This window comes from Erythrolamprus reginae, chromosome 3, assembly GCF_031021105.1.
Source record: "Erythrolamprus reginae isolate rEryReg1 chromosome 3, rEryReg1.hap1, whole genome shotgun sequence".
NCBI lineage: Eukaryota > Metazoa > Chordata > Lepidosauria > Squamata > Dipsadidae > Erythrolamprus > Erythrolamprus reginae.
This window is the reverse complement of record NC_091952.1, coordinates 217,565,504-217,593,163: the sequence shown is the minus strand read 5'-3', so window position 1 is coordinate 217,593,163 and position 27,660 is coordinate 217,565,504. Positions and strand designations below refer to the sequence as shown.

Here is a 27,660-nt window from a genome sequence, read left to right as displayed (position 1 = left end):
TCCTAATATATCATTATTTTATTAGGAAATCAGTATTTTATTCCTGTAAAAACCATGTTGTAATCATGTGTAAAAATCATGTGAAAACAGACAAGATTATCAGAAAACTTCCAGTGACAGAGGTGGAGCTTAAAAGCTATACTCGAACCAAAGCTGGGAAAAATAATTCCCATCATACTATACATGTCTTAACTAATTTTGGTTATTTATTGGATAGTAGGATATAGTACTTTATAATGGCCAGAAGAAGTGTTTAAAATATTCAGCATTGTGTCCAATAATTCCTTTTTTCTGGAAGAGTGTATAATTTCAGTAGTCTTCTACAGCTGCTTCTTGTTTTTAAAACTTTGATCTGAATTTTGTAGAATATATATGCAATAGAATTCATATTGAATTGAACAGCAGTGCATACTAAAGCTATCCTCCCATAAATAATGCCTTCTGAAACAAATGCACTGCTCCTCTAAAGGTCACTTGAAATAGTGGAAATATCAGGATTAAATAGGCCAAGTCATCAATATATGTTTTGATACTGTTACTACCATAGGAACAGAATATGAAAACACATATTGAAATGGAACGTAATTAGTACAAAAAAGTACCTCAAACCTTGTAATTGTAATTTTAAAAAATACAATCAAGCTTTGTCTTAAAGAACAAGTGGATAATTTTAATAACCACAAAAGTTGGTCAGTATTTAACATGACATTCTAAAAAAAAAGTCACAATTTTTAAAACAAATTTACAAATGAATGATATACATTTAGATATAGAGGTAGAAGTTCACCTTTACAATATTCTACTAATACAGTTCACCAAATTCAAGGCACAAAATTGTTCTTACAAAAAAAGGTAAAAAATGTTTTCTGCGCTATAATGCAATTAAAAAAACATTTTACAGTCTTTCTAATGTTCAAGTTGCATGTAACAATATTACATTTTGTTTATGTAACTCTTTAATGTGACAATTGGCAGGATGACCATGATTTATTTTTTTTCTTAACTCAATTTGCTTTTGAATTTTAAGCAAAAACATGGGACAGTAGTCAATGATAGGGAAACAGATTTCACTAGTCTAGAAAGACTATTTAGCTGTTTATCCTTTGCCCATCCAATTCCATTAAAGTTGGCTTTTATAGTGGTCGAATGTAAGTGCAAGCCATATATTCTTATCTAAGTAACAAAGAAATGGTGTGGATTATGACTTTCCCCTCTGAAAGCATTCCAAACTTCCTGTTACTGAAGACATATTTAGGTTCAATATTGCAACATTGAAAAATAAAGAGTAATTAAAATGTAGTCATACAGACTGAGTGAGCTTTTGAAGCACTGGCCCTGCTACATTACATAATGTAAATGACAACCCTTGAAAATATCACAAGAAAATGAACAATTGATGAAGCAATTGAATTGTCCAACTGCATGACCATCTCAAAAGAAATAATACAAAATTTCTCTCTATAAAAAGAATAGCATATTACTGTACATCTAATAAAGTTTCAAAAGAACAAGGGTGATCACTATTTTTAATAAATTTGCCTCTCGTGGTTCTCAGGAATTCTGATTACTCTACATACAATATGTAAAAAAAAAGTTTTTTTCCTGTTCACTATTCAGGTATAGGATCCAAGAGAATGTCATGATAAAATGTTAACAGTTGCTCCTGCTAAATGCAAGTGCACTCCAGAATACAGTTCTAGCATTTGATAATAATTCTGTTACAAATAACAGTCCTTTATAAAATGTTATATTTCATTCTTTGCTTCATTGTTATTTGTGGCCTGTTTTCGTTGAGCAATGAAAGGATACATACACTTGTCTGCTCCCAAAAACCGGTACATGCACACAACTGCTTCAAAAGGTAGGATGCTAAAACAAGGAAATAGATAAATAGGATTGTAAATATAGCGATAAAGACGTTTATTTGCTTTTAAAAAGTGCAACAACAAAGAAAATTTAAATAGTATCTAGAGCAGATTTTCTCAGATATGATAGGCTAAGGATAAAAGTTTAAGTTTCTAAAATTATTGCTTCTCGTCTACAAAATCAACAAATCAGGAACAAATAATTCCTAAGGCTAAAGTAATGAAAGTATCCATTATTATTAATTTTTTTGAATGTAACATAATGAGTCGAAAGCTTTAATAGTGCAAACCCTAACATTATTCCAAAGAGCTACAGGCTGTGGATGTTAATAAAACTATTCTGTACAAGACTATAATATGTTTTATGGACAATTAAAGGGCTTCCTCTGAAGCACAAACCCATCTGCTATTTTTCACTAAAGAATGCTTTCCAGGGTGGCCTAGTCTTGGCTGCACACACATTTAACTATTTTAACTAATGAGCTATTGACAATGCCTCTGTAGAATAATACAGTAATTTTATCAGCAATATCAATTCATCAAACTGTTACCTACTTTAAAACCAATATGTATTTCCTTTCTTAAGTCTTACTCATTTTTAGCTTTAAAAACTACTCAGAGATCAAGGCCAAAAGACCAGAAGGACCATTTGGCTGCATTCCATACTCAAAAAGGGCCTCACGTTGAAACATTTGCTAGCATTCGTTTTACTTCAAAATACTTGCGCGATGCCTCATTCTTTCTTTCCTTGGTACTTTGCTTTTGTTTTCGTGTGTTACTGTTTCTATTTTCACTGTATCTAGAGACTTCAACAATTGGAAATGGTATGAGCCCTTGAGGAATTTAGTAAGGCTTTATACAGATTTGTGAAGTTCCTTGAAAAGGAAGGTGGTTTTCCAAGAAATAAATAATCCATAAAATCAAAACAGGGAGAATATCATAGAATGTAACAGTCCAGATGACTTTGATTAAGGAGATGCACTGTTTCTTGATTTCACTTTTATGATTCCTCCCAAACACATTTGGGAGGGAACCAATATTGTTATGGATCATTCTCGGCTTACAACCAGTTGTTTGATGAATGTTCAAAGTTACCAAAGTTGCTCCCCCCGGAGATCAGGACTGCCCCCACTCTCCTTGCCTTTCGTAAACTTTTGAAAACCCACCTATGTCGCCAGGCATGAGGAAATTAGCACACCCCTTAGCTATTGACGTTTATGCATGGCTTGTTTGTTTGGCTTGCATGATTGCTTTTTTATAAGGGCTTTTAAACTGTTTTTAAATATTGGATTTGTATTCATTGTATTGTTTTTTCTTGTTGTGAGCCACTCCGAGTCCTCGGAGAGGGGCGGCATACAAATCTAATAAATAACAATAATACCACAGCTCAGAAAGGTTGCTTTAAGGTATATAATACACTTCTGGCCATCTGCCCCCCCCCCCCCCCCCCCCCCCGCATTATTACATTATCTTAGCATTTGGCATTCTATTCACATTTATAATTGATAACAAAGTTTGGATCTTTGGAATCTGAGCCCAGTTCACCTCACAGGGTTTTTGTGGGGACAATATCAACAGGAAGGTGTGCTGGACATGTTCACCACAATATACGAATAAATGAATGGAATAAAGCTATAAACTTTTCAGGGCTGATCAGCAATCAAGTGAAAATGGTTTAGTTAGTCTTATCATTTATTTCTATGGAACTTGTGCAGAATTCATGCCTCTTAAGATAGTAAGGCCAGACTATGTGTCCTTGTTATTCTCCAGAAACAAAAACGTTGGATATTTTCCTTTTTGTGAAATCTACTTTGTTTTTCTGTTCCTTCAAAAGAAATACAATTGCCCTAGTGATGACTCCATACTGATGGTCTGTTGTAGTAGTTCAGGGGTAGAAAAAATGCTTTGCACCTGAAAGAATCTGCATGCACTATCTCCCATTACCCCCAAAACATCACATAGTACATAGTGAAGGACTTCCACGTCATTCATTTTGCTAATGAAGAGGAAACAGTACTAGGAGTGACAGAATGAATGAACAGTGAGCGATCCCTGGTGCTCTTTGAACTTGGTTGTTTTCTTGTCTAGCACTGATGTTACCTTGTTTGGATAACAAAACATCTGCAAGAAAACAGCCAAAGTCAGAGAGCACAAGGACCTCTCATTTCAATCCTGAGCTGCAAATATTATCCTTTATAGAATGAACACTGCCTTATGCCAAGTTTCAGAACTTGTTGTATCAATCCCATTAATTGATTCATGGGCTTCTCCGTGCTATCACATTTTCTTTGATAAGCAATAATACATCAGGTAATTAGAAGTAAAAGCTGGATCTCTATCCTAAAGTCTGACTGCCCATTTATTTCTGAAATATGTCCATTTTACTGAGCATATCTAAATAATAACCTTTTCATGAAGGTAACCATGTACATCAAACGAGGTGTGCAAATCATAGGTTGATCTGTCAGTATAGCTCTCATAGCTTGCTTTACACAGTAATCTGGTTTCAAAGGTGGAAGGAATGACTCTATTTCTTTTCTGAAAAAATAAAAATAACAAGCCACATTTTAAAAATATATCAGATAAAACGTACACGAATACAGAAGTCAATATCAAGCATGTTTGTTTTACTAATTCAATAGGATGAGGTCCTTGCTTAGTACAAATCATCTTTCCCACAATATATGCACCCTCAAAAACTAAATAATACGCATAGCATAAAATCTAACATTGTAGTTGGAACTTAGTAGCATAATACAAATACCAATAATGAAGTCAAATTAAATTACCTAGAGAGGAAATTATAAAACTAGAATCTTACTGGAATTTTAATTGTTTAGGACATGAGCCATAATCAGGGTCACATAACATGATTACAAACTTCAGACTTAACTTTGAGTTATAACATAGAATGCTTTTTAATCTAAAAAGTTTAACATCTACAGTATTATATAAATAATAACCAATGTATTTAATGTAAGAGGCATTTATGCTACACTAAAAATGCTACCTCACAATTACAGCAGAACAATAGGTTGTTCTGGGAGTCTAATGAACTGTTTTAAACATTACCAGTTTAGAATCCGATCCGATCAAAGATATTAGACCATGTTTCCCATAATATAGGAAATATTATTATAATAGATATTTTATTATGATTTTGTTCATGAAGATTTTTTTAATCCAAGTGGAGTGATGCTATGTATAATGTATTTGATACAGCTGTATTATTTTTAATATGCAGGTAGTCCTCAAATTATAACCACAATTGTGTCCAAAATTTATGTTATTAAGTGAGAAATTTGTTAAATGAATTTTACCCCATTTTATGACTTTTTCATGCCACATTTATTAAGTGAATCACTGCAGTTGTTAAATTAATAACACAAATATTAAATGAATATGATTTTCCCACTGACTTAGGTTGTCGAATGGCCGCCAAAGATGATCACATGACCCAAGGACATTGCAACCGACATAAAAGTTTTCAAGCATCTAAATGTAAATCATGTGACTATGAGGATGCTGCAAAAGGCATAAATATGAAAAATTGTCATTAGTTCCTTTTTTCAGTGCCGTTGTAACTTTGAATGGTCACTAAGTGAACTGTTGTAAGTTGAGGACTACCTGTATGTACATAAAAAAAAACCCCTTGCCTACTTACCTAATTCTGCAGCCTCTGAACATTCCTGTATCTACAAGATAAGGGCAAACCAGTGTTGTTTTAATGCCATCTTTTTCAGCTGCCTTTAATTCATGGCTCAGGGACTCATGAAACCCCACAGCTCCAAATTTACTGGCACAATAATCCTAAATTGGCAATATAAAAAACAAGCATGAAACAAGTTACAAAATTTAAAAAAACAGACTTAAACCGATCATCTTACTTTTATTAAATATGTCTTTATGAAAAATTAAACTTCAAAAAGCTACACCAAAGAATGTTATTTAAGTAATAAAAAGCTCACTGTCTTTCAAGCAGCATTTAAAAAAAAAAAAAAAAACCACTTCTCAATTCAGCCATTGTTTTCTTTTAGAGAAAGAAGAGCTATCTCAAGCAATTTGGACAAACAGCTACTAAGCAGCATCTTTTTTCTTAGGTTTGTTCAATGGTTTTGATTCCAGAAATTGGAAGGTTTGGACCTTTTCACGTTAGTAGCTAGGTCTGAGCAGTATCAGGGCAAATCAGAATCTTAATCCATATGTAAAGTTTAGTTTAAAACTTAGAAGTGTTCATTAACGAAGTACTGGGAAAGAAAGAAGGTGCAGGGGAAGGAAGGAAGATTACAACACAAAAGTTAGACATACTTCAGATTAATACACTAACATTTATTAATTTGTCCCTTCTTTACGGGCCTAATTAAAATAACTGCTTGTGGTCTTTAACGCAATCTTCAGTAGTAAAAAAGGAAAATATACTGCTCAAAAATAAAGGGAACTCTCAACACATCCTAGATCTGAATGAATGAAATATTATCACTGAATACTTTGTTCTGTACAAAGTTGAATGTGCACAACAGCATGTGTAATTGATTGTCAATCAGTGTTGCTTCCTAAGTGGACAGTTTGATTTCACAGAAGTTTGATTTACTTGGAGTTATATTGTGTTGTTTAAGTGCTCCCTTTATTTTTTTGAGCAGTGTATATTGCTGATACTGGAAACCTGCTTCTGTTAAAGGAAGAATTTACAAATATCCTGGGAAAATATAAAATCACAGAGTTGCACTTAGGCTACTGAGTCCAACCACCATGCCCATAGGAAAAATATAGTTTGAAGCCTTCCTGATAGAATACTCTCCCACTGGCTGTGTCCACAATGTTCCTCCCAGCTGACTCTAGCTGATTTCACTATTAAAATAAGAAATGTCCTCCTTTTGATCAGATGTTTTAAGAACCTTAAGCAACAAAGAGATGCAGAGGAAATATGCGGGTAATGCTAGAGACAATACATGATGAATAGACTTGCTAACAGATCTCCTTATGTTAGCATCTTCCTGCTATCTCCTATCAATAGCCAGAAAAAATGTAACCCTAATTATATTAGAAACAATAATCATCAACAGAACAATTAAAAACAAAAGCCATAATTATTCAACTGCTTTTCAGGAAAGAAGGAAGAAAAGACAGAACAAAGGAAAAGGGGAAGGAAGGAGGAAGGAAATATGGCTCTAGTTCTACCAAAATATTAATTCTGATCAAATCCATCCTTTCACTTCAACTCTAAGTATTGAACCAGGAATGCTCTATTACAACATGTAGAATCTTCAAATGACACATGGTTGAGTGACAGATGTCCCAGGTTCATTTCTTAGCATCATTAGATAAAGCCTCTAGAGATGTGCTGCCATTCAACAGAATCGGCCTTCTCCGGGTCCCATTGACTAAACAATGTCGTCTGGTGGGATCTAGGGGAAGAGCCTTCTCTGTGGTGGCCCCGGCCCTCTGGAATCAATTCCCCCCTGAGATTTGAATTGTCCCCACCCTCCTTGCCTTCTGTAAGATGTTGAAGACCCATCTATACCGCCAAGTATGGGGGGATTGATTTCTTCCCTTACCTTTCCTGACTCAACATATGAGATTGGTATGATTGTTTTAGAATTTAGTTTTTTATAATAATGGGGTTTTTATTATAGTTTATATTGGATTTGTATTTTATTGTATCTATTGTTGGGAGCTGCTCCGAGTCCTCAGAGAGGGGCAGCATACAAATCTAATAAATAATAATATATAAATAAATATAATTATTATTATTATTATTATTATTATTATTATTATTATTATTATTATTATTATTATTATTTTGAGTTGGTTTGGTCAGTAAAAAGCTGCTTTATAACATATCCTAATAATACTTTGATATATTAAATTTAATTCTCATATTGAAATTTCATAAATTAGGGGCTGGTTTTTTCCTCCTTATTTTTCTTCCATAATGATAACTTTATAACAAACTTTTCTATAAAAGATATGAAAAAGCTGGTGGTAGTCTCATTGCAATGTCTATTGCTTTTAATTCACTGGTGATTTATTTTTCCAAAGAAACTAAATTAGTTACTCCTGACTGATGGATTCCTCAAAAGTTGAATTGTTTTGTCCAAGTGCTGCACATATTACCTTGCACATCAAATTTGATGATAAAAGCAAACTCTTTCAACATGCAAGAAACACACTTTAAGAAATTTGAACAGACCTCTACTCCAGCAGTACTAAAGAGGCCAAGAGAACTTGCAACAGTGACAATGTGTCCGTGGTTCAGTTCCAGCATTTTGGGAAGGAATGCTTTAGTGGTCTGCAAAGAAGAACACAATAAATGCCTTAATCTTTGATGAGTCGGCCTAAAGGTAAAACAAAATTGTCAAACTTAAGCAGACACACACAAACACACACAATTTGAAACCTGCTTATTTCATTTCAGGATCAAGATGAAAATTTAAGCAAAACATAAACTAGAAATAAAAGATATTTTAAGTAAAGTTATTGAAGCAAAAAGTAAAAATGAATTTACAAAAGTGCCTTACATAAAATTACACAGAATAGTATATGCATCTACTGAATTATTCAGTTATTGAATTAAGTCACACTTCTGCAGGATTACTTTACCTAAAACTAAGCTTATATTTAACACATATGTAATTATAATGTTCATTTGATTTGGCAGCTGGGGAGGTGAGAATATATCCAACTGTGGATTGCTCAACAAATATTGAATAAACATGATAAACAGGATCCTTTAAAGAAAATGCATTTAAAGATAAACATGCTATGTCATTAAATTAAATAGATAAAAGAGAATCTAGTTCTACTTAAAAAGTTCTGATAGGTATATGTGAAAATAATTACTATAGTTCAAATAAAAATGCTATCATAATCAAAGGGCTGTCACATGTGCTGAGTTAATAGTGATGACAGCTTTCAGATCCTTGCTTTAAAAAAAAAATTACTTTAAAATGAGGTTTACCATGGATCAGCCTTTCAGACACAGGGCAAGTTCAAAGGGAGGAACGTTCTCTAAAATGGCCATAGTCCACTAAGATAACTTCAGAAGATCTCTTCTGCTAGATATTAGTGGCCATATCCATAAATGCACATTACTGTATGAGTGAAAAGTTGTATTACAACACAGGAACTTTTATCCCAAAGATTGTCTTATTGCTTGCATTTCAAAATTTATAATTATTTGCAGCCTTTCAGAGCAGCATTTAGCCAATCCCCCCCTTACCAGTATACAAGTACCCAATAATAACAATAATAAAAAACCTCTATAAGGTTTCTTTTATAATCTCACCTCAGAACACCTGGATATGCCTCTGTGGAGTTTTATGAACTTCCTCATGCAGAAATCCATTTGAAATAGTAAAACATTTATAAGGTGTCACACTGCAGCTGCCATGTGGTTGCAGTAAGAGATAATGTGCTAGAATTGCATTTCTGCCAAATTGATTGTATATGTAAGCCAAAATAAAGGTTCAGTTTTGGACTGCCGTATATCAATTGTACACACAAGTGAATCCACTTGTCCTCCCCAACTTAAGTTTAAGTTTATTGGATTTATATGCCGTCCCTCTCCGAGGATTTGGGGCAGCTTACAACATATAAAAAAGACAATATACAGTATAATGAAATCCAAATGATTAAAATTAAAAATTACATCTAAAAAACTAAAGGACCATATTTCAGGCTGCACAAGACTCTGCCGAACTGTGTACAAGCGAATCCAGCAAAACCCCAAGCGCCCTCTGAAAGCCCTCTGGATTCATCAGGTGTCTGGGGTGGAATCTTCTAATTGGTTCCACCTCCCTGTGGGGGACAATTGGAGCTTTAAAATCCATCCATAGCAGAAAACGATCTGACCACGACAAAGCCAAGGTATCTAAGCCCCTTAGTTTCAGATCATTGCTCAACTGCTCTGAGAGGAATACCATATCGGAAGTGTGTCCTCCTTCATGAGTCGGGCCCTGAACTACTTGGGTCAGGTCCATGGTTGCCATGGTGGCCATGAACTCCTGCGCCAACCCAGAGGAATTGCCAAGTGACGGCAGATTGAAGTCCCCCAAGACAATAAGTCTGGGAAATTCTACCGCCAGTCCAGCTACCTCCTCAAGTAGTGCAGGCAGGGTTGTTGACATGCTGCTGGGAGGCAGATACGTGAGCAACAAACCCATCTGTATCCCTAGGTTCAACTTCACAAAGAGGGACTCACAACCGGTATCTCAGGATCAGCGAGCCTGCATAGGCTGGTGGTCTTCTTGGCTATGATAGCCATTCCTCTCTCTCCTTCCCCGGGGCCGTGGCTGGTGCCATACCTGAAACTCGGCTGGGCACATTTCAGAAAGAGGAACCCCTCCCTCTGAGCCCAGCCAGGTCTCAGTCACACATGCCAGGTCGGCCTCCTCATCCAGGAATAAATCCTAGATGAGGGGAGCTTTATTTACAACCAACGTGGCATTAAGTAGCAGCAGCAGCCTGAGCCAAGGGTCTGGATTTTGCTTGTCACCAGCACCCTGGGTTGAGTTCATGGGGCCAGACCAAGGGATCACTTTTAAGCAGTGAGCTCTTGTTCCCCGGGAGTGGCCTACCCCATGTCTCCTACCATATCTGCCTCTCCCCAGCAAGACCAGGATATTCTGGCCCTCTGCCACCCCAGAGATAGGCTCCTCCACTCCTACCTCTACATCGCCAGGCAAACTGACCCCTCCAATCATAATATTCATCCCAATCATTCTCCATCCAATCATTCCCAGCCATTCAGGTTAAGACTTCCCTCAATAAGTTAATTAAAAATAGCAATTGACAATATAAAAAACCCCAATATAAAACAAACCCCCCCTTACCATGCTTTCCATCCATTCGTACTCTATTCATCCGTCCCTAAAAATTAACCCTCCCGAGTTAATTAAAACATTAAAAATATAAAAACATTTAAAACATTAAAACTACAGTTAATATAATTAAATTGACAATTAAATTAAATTAATTCATTAATTAATTCATTAATTCAGGCCAGAATCTAAAACAGATATAACCCCCAGGTCAGCCAAGCCACAAGATCTTTCATTTGGGATATAAATTAAATTACCATATAATGCCATATGAATTTGCTCTCTAAATAATCTTTGGCTTAAATAATTTTACTAACTGCTGAATCAGTCTAATTTCATTTTTATGACAATTTTGTTTTTCAATCAGAAATGATTTAACATTTTTCAGATGTTCCTTGAATCAGAGTTTTGCTTGCAGTTATTAATTCTGAGCTCTGAACATCACACAAAGCATTTTATGTGCAGTTGTTGTATAACAAAATATTAAAGTTGTTCTATTCTTGTTTCTATTGATTAATTATTATTTTTTTCAGAATTAACCTTGCATCTTTCTTTGGAGTTCTTGAAAACATTCTAAAAACATATTGCAGAGCAGGTACTGATACTAATTAGAAATGCAAACTATATACTCAAAGCCATTATCAACTTGCAATTTTTAATGTAAGAGAAGGGAAAATAACATTAAGAACATGATTTGATAGTATTAAAACAGTTTGACAATATGTATTAACTGTATTTAATTTTAATTAAATGTCACTGGCATAAAATCAAATTTAGCTTTTTCATTCTCACTCCATTTTACTTCCACTATTTAAAATACAAGTATACAAGAATTTGCATGCTCCAGATTTAAATTATGAAATTGAAGTATATATTATGGAAACAAAATATGTTGTCACTTCTCCTAGTAACGTCTAGAGCAGACCTGGGCAAGGGGCGGCCTGCGGGCCGCATCCGGCCCACCCACTGTCTGTAACCGGCCCGCCCGCTATCTGTGACCAGCCCGCGGAGGTCGGGGTCCGCTTCAGTGCGAGGATGAAAGAGCTCACCGCGTCTGCCAGGACTCCTCCAGTTTCTGCTTTCCTGATGAATCATGAATCCGGGGACCCTAACCTCCTACCGAGAGCAGCCGAGCACAGAAACCACGCAAACACTCCAGCGCAGTGGCTGCATATACTGTATATAAATAGTATATACAGTATTGGGTAGAACTGAGTTAATTATATTAGTCCAGCCCTCTAAAACCATCCCAATTTTTCATGCGGCCCCATGACAAAATTAATTGCCCATCCCTCGTCTAGAGTATTCATTTTGTTAAATCTGAAACTAGAAAGAAGGTACAGTGTTCCCTCGATTTTCGCGGGTTCGAACTTCGCGGATAGCCTATACCACAGTTTTTTAAAAAAATATTAATTAAAAAATACTTCACGGTTTTTTTCCTATACCATGGTTTTTTCCATCCGATGATGTCATATGTCATCGCCAAACTAATAATTTTTGCAAATAAATAACAAAAAAAATAATTATTGTTAATAAATAATTATGTTTATAAATACCAGGATCACTATTCAATGGTGAGTACCAGTAATAATGATGAGTAAATGATTGTTAAGGGAATGGGAAATGGTAATTTAGGGGTTTAAAGTGTTAAGGGATGGCTTGTGATATTGTCCATAGCCAAAAATGGTGTATTTACTTCCGCATCTCTACTTCGCGGAAATTCGACTTTCACGGGCAGTCTCAGAACGCATCCCCCGCGGAAATCGAGGGAACACTGTATATGGTAAATCCTTCTTGTTCTACAATGGTGTTTGCCCCAGTTCCTGTCCAGTAGTTATGACTGGAAAATGCATCAGCTGATAAAAAAACCCAATGACATATGGACCAAAACCAAGTATTAGTATATAAAGTGATATAACTGTATGGTTCCTACCAATACCAGTACGTACTTAATGGAGCAACTAGAAGAACAACTGTTAAACATATTCTATGCAGTTGCAAAGGAACTGGCTCAACTATTTTTATAGCCATAAAAGGAATTCCCTTGATACACACATAGAAATTGCTTTTAACTCTAGTGTGGGATTCTGTATGCTGTGTCTAACAAAAAAAGTTGTGTGTCTAACAAAACAAAAGTGTGTCACGAAAATTCAGATCTTATTGCTATTAAGCCAAAGAATAGTAGTAGTGATAATGAATTATGATTCTATATCAAGACACTGGTATTGGGAACAGCATCACAAAAATGTTATTTCGTTTATATCCAGTACAATTGTTTTAGCCAACTACAAGGATTTATGTTAGTCAATAGCCCTGAAGCATTGTTATGCCATTGACTGTATACTGGAGAATATAAAATATTAAAATGGGGGAAAAACAACAAATGCATATTAGAAAAACCATGAGCTTTAGAGCAAGGCTTTGCTAGCCTATCTAGTAACCTGGCCTTGGTCAATCTAATCTTCATTTCAATTTCAGGAAAAACAAAGAAAAGTATAGGTTAAATAAAAATGTATAACCATATAGTATTTTTTTTTTCATTATAACTGTAAATATAGCAATGTAATGTAACATCCGCCAGTTTTTCAGACGGTATTGGCCTTCATACCCATTGAGTTCTTCCCAAGAATCTATGATGTTACAATGTATTGGCACAACTGCTTAGATACAAGCAGTTTTGATCTGCTTGGATCCACATATATGTGATAGAAATTTTTGTCAATGTACAGTAATAACTATAATAACAATGCAATTCTTATATTAGCCTCCCATCCCCAATGGGCTATGGATGGCACAGAAAACCACTACAAAAACAGCTATAAATATCAAATCAGGCAGACAATCCAAACTTAGAACCCATTGGGGGTGGGAGGCTAATATAATAATTGCATTATTATTATAGTTATTATTGTAATAACTAATAAGCACAAAATCAAATGAAACAGTTCAGGGCCCTAGAAAAATATTACAAGTCTCTTGATTCCACAACTCTCTTAAATGGTACCTGAGAAACTTTGGTTTCCAACAGCTCCTAAGAGTTGCAGTCAAAGACTAAAAACCTTACAAGTTGATTAACACACCCATTTTGTTCTTGAGAAAGATTTATGTGGTTGCAATGACACATAATCAATCAATCTACACAGGTTACTTACTGTGCCATCAAGAAAACAAATAAGCCAAAATGGAAAATGAGCTAAGAAAACAAATCAAAATGGGAAATGTGTTAAGAAATTAAGGGTTTGGCAATCTGCGTCTCTTTATATTTCCCACACACTTTAATTCAGGATGTTGAAGGAAGGAAAACAAAAAAGTTGGCAGAGACTTTACTAAGGAACAACAAAGAAAACATCAAAAGCTTATTTTTAAACTACTGAGTTCCAGCAAAAGGAGTCACCTTTTGTCTTTCTTGTTCATTACACATCAGAAGTTTCCTAGCACCTAAATCCTAAATCTCACCTACTAACACATTCAATTTCTAGTTGTGAAAATTCTTCACCTCTGTTCAATTAGCACCAAAAGCTTGTTGCCATTTGGTTAAAAATCAATGAATAATGCAAAAACGTAAACCTTGCCATTTACCCCCTCGGCTTAAATACCCATTGTTCAGAAATTTAAGCACACTATTGTGTTCATTTCCTGCTTTTGGAATTTTAATAAGCTGATCCCAGAAGACGCGGAATACTGGGCCAGCTATATCTCTGAGGTCTTCCAGTATGGGGCCTCACTGAGATGGAGAACAGCAAAAGGAAGAGAATCACCTGTAGCTCTACTAAGGCAGAAAACATCCATGGGTTTACTTCAATACATCTAAGAATGAGATGCATCACTTTTGCACAATGCTTGTAAAGTACAATATTAATCTAGAAGTTGAAATGAAAATAAATCAACATTATAAACCTGAATTGTCCTTCCACAAAGACAAAAGATGTTTCCATTTATGGAGGAAAACATTCCAGAGACTTCCCGTAAATACAAGAGAAGGGAATCCCCGTGGCAGTTCCTAGAGTTATTTTACATTCTGCTTCAGAAAGATTCAGTTGGAGATAGCCCTAGGAAAGGAAATCTGCGAAACCTATTGTCTAGACCAGTGGTCACCAACTGGTGGTCCGTGAGAAAATGTTGATGGTCCACAGAAAAATTATTTGCATTTTTATATTGCACTAAATTTTTTATATTGCACCAAATCAGGAGTCTTCAAACTACGGCCCCTGGGCCGGATACGTGCAGTGAACGCTTGTGTTGCTGCAGAAAGTCTTCCCCCTTTGGGTCTTTTGGTGCAGGTCGATGGGGGGGGCAGAAATTCCAACTTGTGGTCTGCTTCAGCCTCCTGGTGCAGGGCTTTGGGCAAAGGCTGGATGAAAGTGCTGCTGGTGGCAAAGAGCCAAGAGGGCCTTGTTCCAGTGGGACTGTATCATAGCCTGGAACGGGCTGACCATTTCAGCCTGCTAAGCCTCCAGGTACCGGTATACAGTGTTCCCTCGATTTCCGCAGGGGATGCGTTCCGAGACCGCCTGCGAAAGTCGAATTTCCGTGAAGTAGAGATGCGGAAGTAAATACACCATTTTTGGATATGGACAGTATCACAAGCCTTCCCTTAACTTTAAACCTCTAAATTACAATTTTCTATTCCCTTAACAACCATTTACTCACCATTATTACTGGTACTCACCGTTGAATAAGACACTTAATGATCCTGATATTTATAAACATAATTATTTATTAACAATAATTATTTTTTTTTGTTATTTATTCGCAAAAATTATTAGTTTAGCGATTATGTATGACGTCATCGGGCAGGAAAAACTGTGGTATAGAAAAAAAACCCGTGAAGTATTTTTTCATTAATATTTTTTGTAAAACCATGGTATAGGCTATCCGCGAAGTTTGAACCTGCGAAAATCGAGGGAACACTGTAGTTTAAATCCAAATGTATTTTTACTGCTAACATGGACCGATTTATTAAAAAATGAAAGTTAGATGAAGCTGACATTGCTGAGCCATTGCCTGATGTTGCATTCGAATCCACAGAGCCGACAGTGCAGAAAATTGATGCTGTCGATTCTGGTCGTAAGATTCGTCAGTACAGTAGCAATTATTTAGCTAGCATGATCAGTGATCTTTTTTTGCTATGCAAACCGCACAATTACACGATTAGTGGACTAGCTTTCTGAAGTGTGTGAGGAAAAAATTGCAGGCATGAAATGTACTATAGCAGTCTCCAACAGTCCAACTCGCCTACGAACATTTTTAGATCGAAAAAAATTGAGGGCTCGCCTTGAAGGGACATAAATGGTGCTGGTACACAGTACAGGTTCCGCCAGAAATCTGATGACACCAAAGGGTTCCCCAGAAGAAAAAAGGTTGAAAAACACTGGTCTAGAGTCTAGACCAACCAGCCAACAACTAAGTAAGCTTCATTCTCATACAATGGCCATTTATTGCAAAAATCTTTATCCACAAACTAGAGATGGAAAAACCACATTGGATCTGTAATTCTGTAGAAAATTATAAATAAAGCAAGAACATACAAGGTTTCTCTCAGAAATAAGATCAGACAAAAATATTTAATTAGGCCTTCCTTAGAAATACACTTTAAATGATTCATCAGCAAATATAAATATTGTCAGGCCGAAGCCATCATTTTGAGTTGGAGACTTCGGCCTGCCACAAGTAGATTAGTTGTGTGTGGGAATTGGGGAGGGTTGGTTGCATGAGAGGGAAAAATACTGGTCACAACAAATTCTTTGCAGAGATTGAAGGTCATCTTTTGTCCAGCACTAGCTGGAAGTACAGGGGAGGATCGTGTACAGTACATTGAAAGAACTGAAGTGGTCCATGTGATGAACTTGTGGGTGTGGGGACAAGGGATGAATCTTAACCTGGGTGGAGAACTGCAATAAAGGTTAGTATCGGGTTGACTACAGTTTGCAACCAACATGGCTCTGTTAATAAATTGGAACTTGGCAGAAGGCCAAGGTTTGGACTGTCGGATGTTAATTGGAAAACTGACAAATATGCAAATTTATAGCTTACAAATCAATGTTGCCAGAACCATTTTTTTCATTAGAAATTCAATTAAAGATAACTGATAATTGCATAAGACAGCCAGTTTACTTTTCAATTAACAGAAAAAAAATCCCCTACAATATACAGTAGTTGTTTTTTTTACCACACCTTCCTTTACTTTTTTCAGAAGAAAACTCTTATTATGTTCAACAATACAGTATGGAAATTGAATTAGTGTATGAAAATATACACCAGACCAAAAATGACTTTGTTGTAATAAGTAGATTAAGTTAAATATATAGGCCAAGTGGTGACAATAAAATGCTACATCTTTGACATAATGAGGTAGTGACATAATAAGTTTCTTACTCACAATCCCCACCCCCAAAAGTAAAATATTGCTCCCAGATGTATTATGTCGCGTACTTCCTAGTGTAATGTGTATCACTCCCATTTTAATTTGGTCCTGGGAACAAGCAGGATATGCACATATCCTACTATAATAAAATTCATTCCTTAAAAAAAAATAGGACATAGTGTTTGTCCTTTCTGCTGTTAATTTTGTGTAATTTCTACACTGCTTTTCATTGCAAGTAATCACCAATAGGTTTTTCTTAAGTTTTCTGAATAATTCTGAAAAGCATTCATACCTTATTTAGCATTGCAGAAAAATGTAATAGACATATTTTAAAATACAGTAAAAGGCAAAATTGGAAACAATAACAAAAATACAGTGATACCTTGTCTTACAAACTTAATTGGTTCTGGGACGACGTTCTTAAGGTGAAAAGTTTGTAAGATGAAACAATGTTTCCCATAGGAATCAATGGAAAAGCGATTAATGCGTGCAAGCCCAAAATTCACCCCTTTTGTCAGCCGAAGCATCCGTTTTTGCGCTGCTGGGATTTCACTGAGGCTCCCCTCGCAGGGAAACCCCACCTCCGGACTTCCGTTGCCAGAGAAGCACCCGTTTTTGCACTGCTGGGATTCCCCTGCTGGGATTCCCCTGCAGCATCACAAAAACACGGAAGTCCGGAGGTGGGGTTTCCCATGGAGGGGAGCCTCAGGGGAATCCCAGCAACACAAAAACAGATGCTTCGCTGTCAACAGAAGTCCGGAGGTGGGGCAGCCCAGTGGCAGCGGTAGGTTTGTAAGGTGAAAATAGTTTGTAAGAAGAGGCAAAAAAATCTTAAACCCTGGGTTTGTATCTCGGAAAGTTTGTATGACGAGGCGTTTGTAAGACAAGGTATCACTGTACTTTATACAAAGCCTATGGATAAGAAGAAAATTAATAAGAGTTAATAAGAGGAAAATTAATTAATTAATAAGAGTTAATAAGAGGAAAATTAATAAGAGTTTAAAAAAACCTTGGGGGATATAGGCAAAGATAGAATTGGCAGGAATTCTGGGATTTGCTACCTGAATGCATTTTGGGGTCACCAAATGGCCAACAGAAGTCCCACTTTTTGAAAGCACTGTTCATTAATTTCAATTTCAGAGCTTTCTGTATGTCTGATTGTCCTCAGATACAGATCTCATAAAGGACAGATGAAGTTTCAACACAAGACTGTTCCAAAAGAAAAAGTCAGAAAGTCCCTACTAGTGATATGGAACAGGCTGTTGAAACATGGTTTTTCCCCTTGTTCCTTGGGTTAGGCCCCATTTGCGAGCGCATTGTGCAAGAGAATGTTCCTTGTGTTTTCCTTGTCATCTCAAAATTGTTATAACCTGTTTTTAATACTGCATGCTGCTTAGAGTTGCTATGACATTAGGAAGCTTTCCAAACTGGAAAAAATAAAGAAATTGGTGCCAACAGATACTGTTATCTTCATATTGTAAATATGTGAAAATATATACATTCAATTCTGGCATCTCCAAAGAAAGAAACTGGGGAACAAGACTCGTGTTCAAGAGTTTGGAGGGCCATAGACAACCACAATAGATAAAAGGGAGATAGAAAGCTTCATTTCTTTTAACTTAAGATAGTTTCATCTGTATACCATTGTCGAGTTGAAAGGTAGTATCACAAGAGTGAGATCAACAAATACTAGTTAGGTCAACTGAATCTAATTCTTTGTAAATAGAGACTGATCAAAGGAAAGAATCAGAAAAGGGGCTTTTCAAAACTACAAATAGGGAGCAATGGTGTAAAATATTTTGAATTATGAGTTAAAGCTATGCAAGCCATAAAAGTCACCTTCCACTTTGTAGATATTTTAACAATGAAAACATTCACTCCTCTTATGAACTCCTCATATTTATGTGCAATATATAATTAAATCTCAGTATCATACTTGGGCTTTACATTCCAACTCTTTATTGCTAATCTGGAGCACCTAGCACAAACTAATCCAAGCAATAATGGAGTATCAAAAGATTTCAACTTCTTTCAACTTTTAAAAACGCAGCTTTCAGGGCTATCCATTTCTATTCACCAAGCATACCTCAAGTCTTAGATTTGATGTATACTGGTAGCGCTAACTGATTTAGTTTAATTCAAGCTTAATCAAAGATCAAATAATGCATTTGATGAGGAGTTTCAATATTAAGTGCTCAAAAACTATACATACAATAAAGATATGCATCTACGGACAAGCTTGCTAATTTTATTATATATAAAAATTGGAATGAAGATTGATGATGGTGAAAAAGCATATACTGAAGCAACTTAAATACATCTACTTTCAGCACTTTTTAAAGGGCAAAGGGCCACCATTTAACACTGAATTCAATACGTGCCTTTGGTAAACTATAGGACATTTTTCTATATGTACAGAACATTATAGAGACCATTTAAATTAATCTTTGGAATCATCTGAGTTTTCTCTGGAAAGGAAAAGAAATAATGTACACAGTCTAAATATGGGTTGATATTGGGGGCACTCCAAAGCTATTTTTAGCTTAGCCGTAAAAGTGTCTATTAAGCCTCAGATTAGCACACCAGAAAAGCCACGAGGGCCCATGTCCCCTTTTCTTTCTTATATGAATTTTCCCATTCATTTCAATATTATATTTAAATGTATTGTTTATTTAACAGTATTGCTAAATATACCATATCAATACTAATTCTGGAAAACAAAACAGTTATTGAGAAGGATGTTTGTAAATCCAGGATGACTCAGGTAGTCTTAACCATGATAAATACATAAAATGAATAATAGACGGTCCAATAATTTCATATAAAACTGCACTTAAACTGGTAGCACATTTTAATTGCTTAAATCTGCTGAAGAGGTAGGAAAACGTATGCTAACCAGTAATTGCAACCAATAGCCTTGAGTTTCCTTGAAAAATGTAATGTAGATTTTGCACAGCATGAGATTAAAGTAGATTAGCTAAAACAAAATTTGATGTATCAGATTCTAAGGTAGTCATCTAAGCAATAAATAAAGCAACAACAGAATAACTAGGTATACTTTTCATCTTCCTTTACCTTTGCTAGAGATACATTGATTAAGCTGTTTTATTGGTTTGCAGATTAAATGCATACTACAGAGCATCACATTTTAAACAATATTAATTTTAATTAATCGCAATAGCACTTATATACCACTTCACAGTGCTTTATAGCACTCTTTAAGTGGTTTACAGAGTCAGCTTAATGCCTCCAATAATCTGGCTCCTAGAAAGCTGAATCAATCTTGAGCTGGTCAGAATTGAACTCCTGACAGTGGGCAGAGTCAGCCTACATTCTAACCACTGTGCCAGCATAGAATAAAGTTTTAAGAAACAGATAATGTAGTCATAAATGGATTCCAAACTTGACCAAAAGGAGATTTGGAATCTTTTTTCACTTGACACAGTGAGATAATTATATGCTTATAAATATTTGAAGACTGGTACATTCTAATGAAGACTAAATGAAGACCCGGATTGTGGGGGCAATATGCTGGCTCTGTTAAAAAGTGCTATTGCTAACATGTTGTAAGCCAGCCTGAGTGTAAGGAGAAGGGCGACATAAAAATTGAATGAATGAATGAATGAATAAACAAATAAATAAATAAATAAAAACTGTAAGCATCATTTAAAAAAATACAAATCCCATATACTGTATTAGATAAAATACTTTATGATTAATTGGCACTGCATCTTAAAATTACACTAAGGATTGTATTCCATTGTGCCTTCCTTGTGGAAGAAAGCCCTCCATCAACAGAAAAACCAGTGACTCTCCTGTGAGAGTAATTCTGGGGGTCTTTATTTATTTATTTATTTATTAGATTTGTATGCTGCCCCTCTCCATAGACTCCGTAGTCTTGTGCAGAGCAAGGGAAGAAATCTGCACAAATCCCTCTTTCTACTAGGTAATATAGATGAATGGAAACCAGGTCTATCACCCAACCTCCTAGGAAGAAAGATTGCAGCTTAATCAGCAATTGAAGTCAAGATTGTAGAAAACAAATTGTTGTCACCATGCACGCTATAAATATTTGCTATAGTACTATTCTAAATGACATGTGTATTTATGATCATCAATAACAGATGTCGATAGCTCAGACTCTTTTAGTTTTAATTGTTTTTGTACTGTTGGTACTTTGGATTGGAAAACAAGAGACGCCTAAGTATCCACATATGAAAATAATTTCTTCCTAAAGACATTTTCATTGAACTACAGAAATCATGTACATAGAACTAAAGAAGTTGTGGTTGCTAACTAAAGCTATGCAAAGTTGTATAATAAGGTCTGAAGTCATTTTTAACGTATTATTATGTCTGTCTGCTTCAAATAAAACACTGTTGCTCCAGAGCAGAGAGAAAACCTAAGAAATAGGGATAAATAAAAGTTGCTGCAATAATCCTACATGCATTAGGATTACAACTAAATGTTCTATTAGTTTGGGATTTAGAAATTATTCCTTAAGCCAGGCAATTTCGTAAATAATTGATTTAGTTGCCAAAATGAGGAACAAGATAATTCAGGAATTTAACGAATAACAATGCTTATCATTTTTATATTTTTTCTTAAATCAAATTTGTAAAGTTAGCAGTTTCTAATTCTTTCCCTTTGTAAAATACTAAATTTCTTTAAATTATACAACTGGTATGTGCTGAAATGGGCTCTCGGATCAACAGCATACAGTATGGACCTAAAGAGGACCACAAAATGATCATGAACTGCTTGTCTGCTCTTCTCTCCTAAGATATTTTCAGCATGTATTTAAGATTCCCAATAGCAAAGAGCTACAAACTATATCAACAGGTGCTGGGATGCAGATGACTACTGTATAATGGTGTGTGAATCATTTAAAAAAAATCATGTTTAATGAAATGATACATGTTTACAGTTAGTAACAGAAATTAAAAATAGTATTCTCAACATTAGAGGATTTAAGACTGCCAAAAAAGCAAAGGGGGCCAAGGAGCCATTTCCACAACCCAAGTGCTCTTTAGATTCAATTGTTTATAGACTTACCTGGGAAGTAAGCCCCTCTAGGGATGCCAGTACAGATGATGAAAGCCACAGTCATTCAAAGTAGCAAACAGAGCAGATTATGAATACAGCATAGAACATTTACAGCCTTGATTGAAAACAAGGCTAAAATGTACTTCTGCTTGGGACTTCAGACAGCTGCTATTACTCAAAAAACGAATTATTCTGTTGAGCAATTATCATAGAGTGGTGAAGCTTCATGTTTTTGAGACAATAGTTTCTTGTAGCCAAATCCAACTAGATAAATCAGATAGGCTGTAAAGCATGTTCAAAAAGAAATGCCTTTTTCATTGTCATAACACATTAAATATATTTCAACTGCTAAAGAGCCAGCTATAATTCAAAAGGAGAATTAACAGAACTCACTAGTAAATGTTATTTCTTTAGTAATATGTCTGAACGGGAAGATCTATAACATCCCAACCCTTATTGAAACCTGTAGGAGAGATGTTGGTTTGACAAACGTGTAATTACTATTTTCACAGCAATATAATTTCTATGGATCAGACTCACTGAGTACAAAGATCAGCAAAAAGATAGAAGACAGTCTAGAGTAAAACCACCTTGCAGTGACAATATGCGCCAAAAAAATGCTATTAATTTTAAACATCATTTAACTTTAAGAGAAAGGACAAAGCAAAAATGGAAACATGAAATTGAACTAAGCATAAGTAAATAGCCTTGTTCATCTTCATATCAAAGCTTACTGTAACCAAGTCATATAGTCATCCCACTAGAAATAAGTATATTTACCCAGAAATGTGCATGGCAATTAACCATCATGGTCCTCTCAATAAGCTCATCAGGACATTCCAGAAGATGGTGGCCAGAAACAACACCAGCATTGTTCACGAGGACGGAGATTTCACCAACCTCCTTGCAGACTCTCTCAGCAGTCTTGTATACATTCTCTCTGTTGCTCACATCACAAGTGAATGTATGAACTTGTAAGTTGTAGGGTGGTAGCACTTCCTCTTCACCATGCCCAGCTGCTTACAAAAATCCAGAAAAGCAAAGGAGAGGGACAAATAAGAATTTAATTAAATATATATTTAGTGTTTCCATACCAGGAAATAAGAGGCAATTATTAATCTACCCAGTTTGACAAGATTCTTGTTAGTCCTGTTCCAAAAAATAAAGTGTGACAACTACATACCAAAACAATGAAGTACCAAGCCCTACAATGCTAATCTTCAGCAGTGTTCTACTGATGCCAAATGGAAGGTAACACGGCAAGGAATGCATCATCACTGATTAAAAAATGAAGTGGAGAAGCTCCAATGTCAGTAGAGACCTGTAGACCTACCTTTTCCATATTTGTTCAGAAACAAGCATTATTGATTATCATTAATTTATTTTGCAGGCTGCAATCTTTTGAGTTATTTACCTGGGAATAAGAGCTACTGTACTACTGGTTATTAAGACTTCCTAACAAATAGGTTGAACATTATTTAAAATTATTTATATCGTTGTGCAAAATTATTATGCCACTTCCTACATCCTTATGTCAAGAAAAGCACTTGACATAAGCACTTTTACTTATTTTATTGCAACTGTCTAATTCTTAAATTGTAGCAATCTGTTTAAAACAGCGTAGCTCCTACTATGATAGAAACAAATTCTGTTGTCACCACTGTCATGTTTCTGTAAGGTTTGAACCCTTAAATTTTAAATTACTTATCCGATGTTTTTTAGTCATTCAAAGTCATGGAGTAGAATGGCATGAAACCTTATTTATTTAATTTGCACAACCACCAGTTTTCACTATTGTGCAATAACTGGATGCAAATAATCATGAAACATTTAAAATGCAATAAAAAATAAAAGGAAATACAAACATGCAAGAGACATCATATTATAATGTTATCAACCTGAGTCAATTGAACAACAACACAAAATGCCCAATTCCTAACCTTCTTAGGTGGCAAGAATGGATAATATTTCCCCAAGAGCCATAGTTGCAAGGATACCCTTCAATGCTTCTCTAACCCTCCACTCCTAAACCCAAAACTTTTCAACAGTTTCAAGTCTGCTGACCTTAAGAAAGTCATTCTGGAGGGGCTGCAAAGCAGCAACACAACTCAGTGCACCTCCTAGTGACTTGTGCAAAAAGTCTCATGCAAAACATCTGGATATTCCTACCTTAGCGCTGGGCCAGAAACAGTCAATATTTTTATTCTAAGCAAAGAAAGCTTGGATACAATATTGCTTCTTAAGGTTTATTTAGATTTATATTGAACTCAGTGAAATAGGAAACTTCATTCCAATAATAGGAATAAAAACTAAGAGTAAGGAGCTGAAGAAACTTCTTGGATGAGAATCTTCAAAGAAAACCCAGAAAGTCCAGTTGCCTCTTGAAAAAGTACCTTTGGGGACTATCAAGAATAATACACAGCTGGAAAAAAATAAAGGAAACACTCAAATAACACATCCTAGATCTGAATGAATGAAATATTCTCATTGAATACTTTGTTCTGTACAAAGTTGAATGTGCTGATATAAAAATGAAATGTATTGTCAACCAGTGTTGCTTCCTAAGTGGGCAGTTTGTTTTCATAGAAGTTTGATTTACTCTGAGATACATTGTGTTGCTTAATTGTTCCCTTTATTTTTTGAGCAGTGTAGATTCAACTGTGGCAATCATCCTAATTCTTCCTCCTTCTCATTTCAGCGCACTTCAGCGTCAGGATTTAATGATACCCACACAGTCCAATTTCCCACGTTTGGAACGAAGCAATACCCGACGGTCCACTTTTCTTGACCACCTGGGAGAATTTCGCGCCGGTGCTCATCGCCCGAGGGATCCCGCCAACCCGCCTCCAGCCAAACCCGTTCAAGTTACCTTTCTGAGCCGCCACCACGGCTTCTTCCGAGATCTCCCGGTAGATGTGCCGCACCATGCCCGCCGTCTCCTCGTTGCTCTGCGTGTTGATGTCCCACAGGACCAAGCGCGCCCGGCGGCGGGCGAATTCCAGAGCGAAGAGCCGGCCCAGCCCGCTGCCGGCGCCGGTAATGAGGCACACCTGCCCGGCCACGCTCTTCTCTTTGGGGCGCATGAGCCATTTGGCGGCGGCCACCACGAACGCCCACAGGACCTTGAAGGTGACCACGAAGAACTCCAGGATGATGTTCATGGCTGCCGGCCGAGCCTCCCTTTCGACGGAGAAGCCTCGGAGGGTTCGGGGGAGTCCCGTCTGGCGAGAGCGCGAGGGAGCCGGGTTCCCCCCACCCCCTCACAGTACTTTTGCACCGGCTCGATAAGTCAAAAGCAGCGTGCGGGAAGAGCCCCTGCTCTCGCGCGCCTTGTCCCGAGAAATTCGGTTGAGCGGCTCTCACTCTTCAGAGAGACAGGCTAGAGTTTCTCTCTCTCTCCCACACACACACACTTTGGACGCACTCTAAAGACACCTGGCTGCCCGGGACGGACCTGTAGGAGAGCGCAACTCCTCCCCGCCTCTGACTCAGCGGTTGTTGGGGGTTTTTTACGTCGCGAACGCAAGCTCTGTTACCTAACGGCCCACCTTGCCTCTCTTGCAGGAGAAGGCGAACCTTACACGCGGCGAGAAGCCGGCAAAGTAGGGGAGCCAAAGTTACAAGTTCTTCCTGCCTCAACTCGCTCGCGCACCGTCGGGCTCCCCTCAGAAAAGGGCGCGCGTAATGCCGACCACCTTGCCTCGGCTAGGATACCGAAGGAGTCTTAAAGACTCTTTCTCACGCCTCCTTGCTCTCCAGCCCTACCTGCGACCTTTACCTCGCGCCTCACGCCAGGGCTCCCCGCGCAGCGCCCGCTTAAGTGAGCATGTTCGCACCGCTCGGGGCTCTATATAGCCCCGGCGCGAGAAGGCCAGCCCGCCCCCAAGCCTTCCCCACACACCCTCCGTCTGCGCTTCGCAGCCCGGCCCCTCCTCCCCGTCGCCCACTTTGTATTCCGAACCGTTTCTCCCCGCAAATTTTCGCCCAATAGCGCCACCCTCGCAATTTGGGCGACGACAACACCCCCACCCCACGACCGGAACTTTCCCTACTAGCCACCGCCGAGGAAAAAAAGCTCGCGGCTCCCCACCCCCTTTTGTTGGGCGGCGTCCACGGATTCGAACAAGCCCAAGGCACGCGTCCTTTGGCAACGATTCCCATTTCGGTCAAACAGACACCTGAGGAGAGTACAGCACCGTGAACCGCGCTTACAATGTACACAAAAAGGAACCGGCAGCTAGTTTAACGCGTTCTGTAAACCCGTCGAGAATTTTATGCCATTTTTGAACAAAAGTTACCATAGTATAAATGTGTATCAAATTGTTAATTTTCATTCCAGAACGAAAGGAGTGTGGGGGTTTTAAAGGTAGCTCGAGATTGCTGTTTTTCCTGCAACAGACTAACCCTGCCGGAAACTGTTCAATCGAGAACATTACTGCGTAGAACTCCTTATTTTTCCTTACAAGTGGAGAAAAGTCTAAAATGGAGCAGAGAGGCGCGCTGCTTTCTACCTGAAACCACCTCCGTCAACTGTCTGTCTATATCTATCTATCTATCTATCATCTATGTATCATCTATCTATCTATCATCTATGTATCAATCTATCTATCTATCATCTATCTATTTTTATTCAAGTGTATTTTTATTTGTCAATAAATGTGTAACTTTTTTACCCCATCACCATTCCTAATAACTGGAGATCTGATCAAGCCGATGCACAACGCGGTCCCAAATTGGGAGGACATTTAAAGTTGATTTAATTCCTATCTCACATAAACTTCCTCGTCATCTGCAAAGCAGTGGTTCCCCATGGAAATTACGGTCGAGATAATGCATGCCGACAGGAAACATTGGGAAAGATCAAGTTCAGAAAGGATTTCTCTGTGACACCACACTCGGCTGGATCGAGAAGCCTGAAGTTAATGAGATGACCTACAGGCACCAAAATTCCTAGCTGGTCAATGATGTAATTTCAGAATGCACCTGATTGTATGTCTCAATGTAGACATTACTCGCGTAGTGTGTTGTAACCCCATTTTTTTTCTCTTGCCCGCCTAGGGTTTAAATGCTGAGAAATGTAGTTTTTACATAAACATTTAGCTTTTCTCTCGTCTTTTTAAAGCTTTGCCATGCTTCGGATTCAGTTTTCCCATTGTACTCATAATAAACAGGATTTACTGTAAACTCAGGCATCTTTCAAGTCGAGCTTGATTCCCGATGACACGATGGACAGTCTGTATAATTTTCTTGGCAGTAAAATGAAAGATTACCTTTACCAAACTCCCAGCCAGTTTTTCATCCAAATGTTAAACAAAACAAGACACTTTCAAACCCAGCCACGTGATACTCTTCGTACAGGGACATCGAAATTTATATGGAGTAAATAGAATAAAATGTAAATCTGTGTAATATAATGTGATCCCCACGAAGTATTCCAATTCCATATAGTAGCCTAGTGAAAAAGGCACTTGGGAAAAGCTTTAGGCGAAAGCCCCGCTTAACCAACCTGGGTTATACAGTATATACAGTAAGGACAGCATATACGTCATTTATATCTAAGACGGCA

At 37.1% G+C, this 27,660-nt stretch overlaps 1 protein-coding gene and 1 long non-coding RNA gene across 2 annotated transcripts in view; one reads left to right on the top strand and one right to left on the bottom strand.

Moving 5' to 3' along the window:
- Nucleotides 1-26,497, top strand: part of LOC139165048 (uncharacterized) — a 213,169-nt gene extending 186,672 nt beyond the window's left edge. The window contains exon 6 of the long non-coding RNA XR_011558734.1: nt 24,793-26,497. This is a non-coding gene — a long non-coding RNA (uncharacterized lncRNA). The remainder of the gene's footprint in view (nt 1-24,792) is intronic.
- Nucleotides 650-26,721, bottom strand: RDH10 (retinol dehydrogenase 10). The gene is made up of 6 exons (XM_070747941.1): nt 24,964-26,721; nt 22,875-23,110; nt 8,056-8,154; nt 5,530-5,675; nt 4,272-4,403; nt 650-1,869 (listed from the first exon to the last, which is right to left on the bottom strand). Exons 1-6 carry the CDS (start codon nt 25,253-25,255, stop codon nt 1,746-1,748), a joined length of 1,029 nt encoding a protein of 342 aa, XP_070604042.1. The 5' UTR covers nt 25,256-26,721; the 3' UTR covers nt 650-1,745.
- Nucleotides 26,722-27,660: the final 939 nt, after the last annotated feature.